At 40.0% G+C, this 8,460-nt stretch overlaps 1 protein-coding gene across 1 annotated transcript; it reads right to left on the reverse strand.

The window, feature by feature from the left end:
- Positions 1–2,578: 2,578 nt before the first annotated feature.
- Positions 2,579–8,137, reverse strand: SELENOK (selenoprotein K). The gene is made up of 5 exons (XM_071212096.1): positions 7,998–8,137; positions 5,576–5,666; positions 3,641–3,724; positions 3,213–3,299; positions 2,579–2,940 (listed from the first exon to the last, which is right to left on the reverse strand). Exons 1-5 carry the CDS (start codon positions 8,014–8,016, stop codon positions 2,937–2,939), a joined length of 285 nt encoding a protein of 94 aa, XP_071068197.1. The 5' UTR covers positions 8,017–8,137; the 3' UTR covers positions 2,579–2,936.
- Between the last annotated feature and the right edge of the window lie 323 nt (positions 8,138–8,460).

Consider the following 8,460-nt stretch of genomic DNA (forward strand, 5'->3'; position numbering starts at 1 on the left):
TTCTCTGTACGGGGTTTGTATTATTTTTGCAACTGTCCTGGAAATTTGAAACTATTTCAAAAAAAAACCCAAAAGCTTAAGCAATAGATTATGAAATAGTTAAGACAATCAATACTATGTATCTAGCACACTGCACTTAACACTACCAATGAGCCATCTCAAACAAAAACTGAATGTCACAGACATGCTTTAAGCCCTTACGTGACAACTCTTTGCTCACAGAACTAAATCTAAACTAACCAGGCCTATAAGGCCATACTTAATCTAGTTCCTGCCCACATTTCTAAGTTCATTACATATCACTATCCCCTTCTTTTGGGAACTGAATTATGTCCTCCATAAAAAGTATGCTCAGGTCTCAACTCTTGGTCCTTTGGGTGTGAACTCATTTGTAAATAGGACTTTTGAAGATATTGGTTAAGGTGTGCCCAACTGAATGCGGGTGAGCCTTAAACCAATAAAGTTGAAGTCCTCATAAGCAAAAGAAATCGGACACGGAATGAGAAGCCACAGGAGCAGCCAGAGCTGGAAGGCAACAGAAGGCAGAAGAGAAAGGAGAAAACACCATGTGATATAAAAGTCAAGGATCATGGATCCCTGGCAGCCAACCCCAGAATGCTGGTCCTAGGGAAAAAAGCATCACCTTCCTGATGCCTAGATTTTTTTTTTCTCATTTAAAAAAATTTTATTGATGTATATCACACAAACATACATAAATAAATGTACAGTAATAGTTGTGAACTTACAAATGTACATAACATCATACAGGGACATCATACCTCATCCTACCAAAAATGATGCCTAGAGTTTTTTTTTTATAATTTATTTTATTTATCCTCCCCCCACCTGCCGCTTGCTTGGTCTGCTGTGTCTGTTCACCATACATTCTTCTGTGTCTGCTTGTCTCCCTTTGTTGTGTCATTTTGCTACGCCAGCTCTCTGCAGGAACGGGCTGTCAGCTCTCCCCAGACGCGGGCCAGCTTGTCTTCACAAGGAGGCCCTGTCGATTCCCACATGGTAGATGGGAGCCCAATCACTTGAGCCACATCCACCTCCTGATGCCTAGACTTTTGAGTTCCCTTAGCTTCAAAACGTGAGTCAACAAATTCCCATTGCTTAAGCCAGTCATTGTATGGTATTTAACAGCTAGAAAACTAAGATGGCCTCCCTTGGCATTTCCAGCTATCCTTTTTTTTTCAGCTTCTCAGACATACTAAGCCCATCCCATTGTTGGGTCATTACACCTGTTTCTTTTGCCTTGGATACTCTTCCAATGGCTGGTTCATTCTCAGTCCTTTAAGTCTCAACTCAGATGTTTCCTCAGAAACCTTCCCCAGGCCTCTCATTATCCTCTTTGCTTGAAGCATGAATTAGTCTGTAAATATTTCGTCTTTCACTCACTGACTTCCATACAAACACGTAAGGTCCACCAGAAAAGGGACCTTGTCTTATTCCGGTTATCTTAAGTACACAGTAAGTGCCCAATACACTGTTGATTAAATACATTAGTTAACTCTTTAATGTAGGAACTAATCCCCATTGTACAGTAAGTAAACTGGGACAAAATGACATAAAACAACTTAAGATCAGAAACTACTGAGAGGCAAAGATTTTAACAAAAGCTACCCAAGAAACTATGAACTATAGCAATCTAGCCCACTGGGACAGCTGAATGCCAAACGCAGCCAGGAGCTGGGATAAACCATGAGGAATAAGCCCTGAAGTAAGTCATGTGGGGCAGAAGAGGATCATTGGTCACGTGCACAGGGACGCCATCAATAACAATGACACTTGCCATGGTCTTGTTAGGTGGATTTTTGATAGAGTGATGTTGCCATCCACTAGTCATGCAATATTAAGTTATTAAACTTTACTGAACCCTTGCAGTTACTCATAAAATACAAGTTATCTACCTACCACAGTCAGAATTAAAAATATGTAAAACAAAGTCTGATGTAGAATTGAGTACTTAATAACCTGCCACTATTATCTTTAACCTACAACTTTTGTTCCTTTATGAATATCCGTGTTTGTGCCACTATATCCCCATTTCCTGGCATAGCAGGGTTTAATACTTTCATCTGAAAACTTTGTTTGAAAGTCTGTAAAACACTGGAGTTAGACTCATCTGTTTCATTTTCCCGGTAAGAATTTCTGTGCTTACTAGGTGTAGACACTCTTCAAAGCACTGGGTTAAGACAAAATCCCTAACCTCATTATGCTTCCATTATAGTGGAAGAATTTGAGAGAGTTGCTAGCATTTAGATGGGGTTTAAGGACAATAGGCAGTACCTTAAAGCAATGGTTTACAACTAAAATTTGTCAAGAGAGCATTTAAAATTTGTCAAGATTTTAAAGAGTTTCTGGTTATGGCTTTATAAATGCCTTAATTAAATTTGACAGCAAATCAGACATGTTGCATTAAAGTTTCATGGGACAAAAATGTTTCAAGATAAAAATGAATAAAAGGGCACAGATATTCTATGCATATTATGAAATAAATACAATGTGATTTATTTATAAATGAGAACAAATTAACAATGAACAGTATTTCAGAAATTGAAAAAGCTGACACAGATTACCAAGTACACAGACTTATTTATTTTCTTCAGATTCAGTTTGTGTTTTAATTATACAAAGATGAGGAGCCCTGCAACCTAAATATATTTACTTATTAAAACTATATTAATACTTTAATAAACTATACAAAAAAGATGAGACAAACATGTGCATTTATGGAACTGCAAGTCAGTCATGCCAGATCCCTGCAGAGGGAATTCCCAAACATGACCTCATTCATCTGTGAGGACACAGAGCAATCCTTGTTTAGACATACACATTCATGTACTGTCCAGCATGGTATACCCTCTACTTCTTGATGGTTTCCTTCTGCTATGAATGTGCATGTTCGGTTGTCTGCTTCTTAGAGCAGACATTTACCTAAAAGAAAAAGTTTATTATTAGTTATTAGTTATTAATTTGGATCTGTTTGGGAAAAAATCCAATAATCATTGTTTATATCAAAAAGCTACTTTGATAATAAAGCCAATACTTTTTTCAAGGGTTAAGATATAAACATTTTTTCAAATAATGATGCCTCAGTAATTACATAATGTTGGGCAATTTCTATTTTCCTAAAGAAAACCTTCCTAAGGCAGCATTTGGAAATAAAAGAAAAATTCCTTGAAAATAAATTTCAGATTTTAATTTACCTTCCTCATCCACCAGCCATTGGAGGAGGACTAGGACCACGCAGATGATTGATTCGACCCATTCTTCGGGGAGGGTTTCCTGGTGGCCTAATAAAAGAAAGCATTATTACCTGTTTAGTAGATAAACTTTAATTAGTCCCTGTTAAACACTCAAACAAATCCTTTTCTAAACTAAAATCTCCAGATTTTAATATTGGCCACCAGTTTTGGCCTCTATTTTAGCCTTTTCCCTTGGATGTATATTTTAGCTTTGCTAATTAACTGATCAGAGACAACTTGCTTTTAATTTATAGTAATACATTAATTTTGTGAAACAGGATTTAAACTTCTGACTTCCATAAGCCTAACTATATGTATAACATGTTTTACAGTTTAATTAAGACATACCAGAGGGGTAAAAAAAAAAAAATATTAAGAAAAAACTATACCCTCTTCCATCATCATATCTGGAATCAGATGAGCTTCCATAGCCCCTCTTTTTTTTCACATCTTGCTGAAGCAGAGTTCTGAAACTGAAACAAGCAGCAGAAACAATGTAGGTACCTTTTTCAACAATATTGTAAAATGTATTTCCAAGACTTCAGTTATCATTTCTGGGATTAAATGGATGTGGCTCAAGCAGTTGGGCACTAACCTACCACGAGAGGTCCTGGGTTTGGTTCCCAGTGCCTCCTAAAAAAAAAAAAGAGACAAGTATACAGTGAATAGACACAGAGAGCAGACAGCAAGTGCAAATAAGGATGGGGGAAATAAATCTTTTTTAAAAATTATCCTTTCTGTGAGAGGATGACTAAACCTACCTAGCTCCCAACTTACTTTCTTGCAGCCAGCTGGACAATGCCACCTACAAGCACATGACTAAATCATAGCATGCTATATTCTGTGCCAAATCACCCTTCCTTGTCTTTATTTGCTAATAACTCACCTAGAAAGAGCCTGAAAGAAGAGTCACCACCAACTTCTGTCGACTACTCTAAACCAGTTATCATGTTCCATAATCTGCTTTTGCAGTATCTCACATTCATTGCCCCTATGAATCCCCTGCCAATACCCTACCTAATATTACCATGAAAAGGGAGGTATGAGGGTGGTATGCCAAAGGTACAGGGCTTCTAGGAATCTATTTAAATATAATTTTATTTGCAGAAAGGGAAGGTTTTAACTAATTTATTCTTTTTTTTTTTTTTTAAGATTTTATTTATATCACCCCCCCCCCACCCAACCCCCCACCCCCGTTGTCTGCTCTCTGTGTTCATTCGCTTGTTCTTCTGTGTCTGTTGTATTCTCATTAGGCGGCTCCGGGAACCAATCCTGGGACCTTCCAGAATGGGAGAGAGGTGATTACTTTCTTGTGCCACCTCAGCTCCCTTGTTCTGCTAAGTCTTATTTTCTCCCCTATGTCTCTTGTTGAGTCATCTTGCTGCGCCAGCTCTCTGCCTCGGCTGGCACTCCTGCGCGGGGCGGCAATCCCACGCAGGGTGGCAATCCTGTGCTGGGGCCGCATTCCCTCACCAGGAGGTCCTGGGCATCGAACCCTGGACCTCCCATATGGTAGATGGGAGCCCAATTGATTGAGCCACATCCATTTCCTTAATTTATTTTTAATAAACAATATGGGGTAAAATTTGTAAGAAACTTTAAAGACATTCTGCACTAAGTAACTGAACTCAGGGCCTGTACCATTTTACATTCTATCCATTCTAATTTATGCTACCATCAGATTAATCTTTCTCTACCACAACTGCAATTAAATAAATGTAGAGATCACAACCTGATCTCCAAAACCCTCCACTACTCCCGTGCCCCTCCCTCCCACTCAAACACTAAACTTCCATGCTAGTTTCTATGTGGTTTCTTCCACCTGGAATAATTTCCTCTGATGTCATTCCTACAATCATGCCCCTCTCCAATGGCACTGTAATCCAAAGATTGTTAAAGTCACTGAAGGGACTGTATCTCTCATCTTTGCATCCATGCAGTTCATTGTCCATAGGATTTTGATTTGTTAATAGTTGATGAACCATTTTTACAAGACAAATAGCAAGTGAAAGAACCCAAAACTGTATTTAAGAACTGCCTGACATTATGGACAAGTTTAAATTTTGTCTCCTGTGTCACTGACCTTAACTCTTCATTAAAAACAGTAAAGTACATTTTATGTGATCTATGTACTTAAGAAAGATGTTTGGTGGCAGCATTACCACTATAGAAGTCTTAATTTCTCTTAGTAAAGCTATGAACAAAAAAGTAACAATTGAAAATGCCTCAGGAAAGTTGAGCTTATTTAAGATACCCAACACAATATATTTAATACACTTCTCTCAGCTTAAATATTAGTCTATTAAGAGCACTACTATACTTACAACAAAATAACGAATTCGGCTATTCCCCAAAAGAAATCTGTTATCAAAGATAATCTCCATGGGGACTGACTCCGGCTGTCCAACACTTGTCCTATGACAAGAATAAACTTTAGTTAGTGCTACAATTCCCTGACATAAGATGTATTATATTTAATTAATTAGATAACAGTTACAGATTCTGACTTCAACTAGTCTACTGTTACAAACACTGAACAAAAGGAGAGGTCTGCTTCATGCAAATCATTCTAAGGTGGGTTCTGGGAAGTAGAGCTCCATGGAGAGGGGTTATCCCTTTAATATGTCAAATGCCTACCTATAGTTTGGTGGCAATAAATGGGATGGGCAAGTATGAAGGAATGCTTTATATCACCTCCGTATTTCCTAAATGTGTTCAGTGTATTTTTTTTTCACTTGCAAAGTCTCTTGCCTATATAAAAAGACTGTATATACATACTTAGAACTTTTTAGAATCATTATGATAAATTTTTAGAAATCAATGAATCTGTGCTCTAAGTATGAGGGCAATTTGGCTTGTTCTTCATTAAAATGACAAGTTTCTATAACAAGATGCTCTTCATTCTAATTATAGTCTCCAGCTTTATTTTAAGCAAAACTGGATCTATTTTTCAAATCACTTAAGCTAAGAGAAGCTACAACAGGTACAGTTAGTACTCTACAGAGTTTCAGTCTTGCAAATCAAGAAGGAAGGATATTTTGGGGAAGAACAGATGTCTGTCAACTACCTCTCCTCTCCACTATCGCAAGGGCTTCAGCATGCTCACCTCTAGCTCTCTCCACTAGGGTTTACTTTTCCTCTTTCTTTAACAAGTTTATTTTCAGGTATCCACTTTGACCTCAATTCTCAAAGAACTATTGAGATAAAAGGGTCACATGTAAAGTCAGAAGAACATGGATGGTAGACTTGGTTTTGCTGCTCACTGGCTCTGCTTCTTTAGGCTGATAGGAAGTCATTTGACAGTAAGAGAAGTGTTTTATAAATAATGAAGTGCTGATAAATACAGTCCTATCTAAAAAGCTGGGTCTAATTGGAACCCATCAATTCTTCCTTTGAGAGTCTAAAGAATCTATTATATGCACCTGCATTACTTTCTTGCTCTTTGCACTCCCTTCCCCCAAATTCCCAGCGGTAAATAAGGTGCCTGAATGTAATAGGCATTTCTCAACTTTAAAAGCGATATAAAAGGACCTTTCTAGTGGGATATTCATGTGGATCAGATACAATAATGCATACATAATAAAACACAGCACAAATGTATGGATAAATAGAAGCCAACAGCCTCAAGCTCATCTACAAGTGTTCAAAACTGAGATGACACTTTGGTGCCTTTCTTTGGTACCTGACTTATTTCAAAAGCTTTTTAAGTGGGAGACAAGGAAGGAGGTGAGAGATTTTGAAGAGCAAAGAAATGCAAAGTGTACTCGGCCAGAAAACTTCTCAATGACTAGCTTAATCATTTCTGTAGATAAACAGATGATTCAAATAGAACCAGGACCTAGTTCCAGCGACCCAGGGGGTACTTGCCGCAGGGGAATTTCACCTGTATCAAACAGATGGGGCAGGCAGTTCTGGCATTGTTCCGACCTGGACATATTCATTCTTGTACAGCCATTTTCCTTTTGGAATCACCTAGTCAAGTCTCTCTTAGATTATCTATTCCTGGAATAACTAAATTTCTTCTAGAGGCCACGGCGCTTCTCCCTCCGTGAAACTGGGACAAAATAAGACTCTGGCTACTTACCCTCTCCTCGGAAAAAGGCCCATCCAAAGCTCTCATCTAATTCTCGTTCGGCTTCGACTGTTTACCCGTTAGATAAAGAGGCAGTATAGTTGATAATAGCCAAGACTTAGAAGCAGGTCTACCTAGGTTAGAATCCCGATTGGGTCATTAACTCCCTTTGGGATCCTGGGCAAGCTATATAACCTCTCTGCACCTGAGTTTCTCCAGTCGCAAAGTAAGGATAATAAAATACCTAAAAAGGGCTGTTGTAAAGACTGAATGAGTTGACAAGCAAGTAACGCTAAAACAATCGCCGAGGCATAAGCGATATAAATGATAAATAATATGCATATCACTGTCAATACTAATTAAGGACGCCCAAGAGGAACAACTTCCCCAGATTCACAATCGGAAGCTCGCCAGACGAAGTGGAGGACGCTGCGCTCCCTATGCTTAGCTCGAGGGCGGTGGGAATCCGGCACCGTCGTCACCCCAGGGACCTCCGCCCCAGGCAGCAGGCTCGGTGGCTATAAGCTGACGCGTCGCAGGCCGGGGAGGCCTCGTATTCCGGCTTGGCCTGACCGCGGGGCGCAGAGCGGGACCGACGAGCGAAGGTGGAGAATATCCCCGGACTGCGACCACCCTGGTCAGCGGCCGCTCCTGCAGCCCTCCCCCCAACTCACCATTCGAGATGTAAACCATCTTTCCCCTCGCTCCTCGTTCCTGGAGGGACTGACAGGCCAAACCCTCTCGGGTTCCGTTTGCACTTCCAGCCGCTGAACCCTAAGCGTCACAGGGGCGGATCAAACAAAACAGTGACGGAAGGGAGAGGTGGGCAAAATCCACTGGCTACCGAGGAGGACACGCCCCCAACGGGCGTTTTTGCCTTGTCACGCCTGCACTTCCGGTAAAAAGGACGCTGCCGGGGTAGTGAACGGATATGACGGTTGGGCGTCGGCCTGTAAGTGCGTCACTTCCGGTCTCCTTTCTGATTTAATACTGTTGTGCTCGCTTTTCGCTTCTTAGGAGGAGAAGCTGCTTTTTTTAGTTAACTGGTAAGCCCAGTCTCGGGGTTAGGCAAAGCTGTCGTGTGCGAAGTGGGAAGAGACGTCGGCAGGAGACAATTCCTACTAATTTTCCAAAAGT

The sequence above is a fragment of the Dasypus novemcinctus genome, chromosome 26 (assembly GCF_030445035.2).
Source record: "Dasypus novemcinctus isolate mDasNov1 chromosome 26, mDasNov1.1.hap2, whole genome shotgun sequence".
In the NCBI taxonomy this organism is placed as follows: Eukaryota; Metazoa; Chordata; class Mammalia; order Cingulata; family Dasypodidae; genus Dasypus; species Dasypus novemcinctus.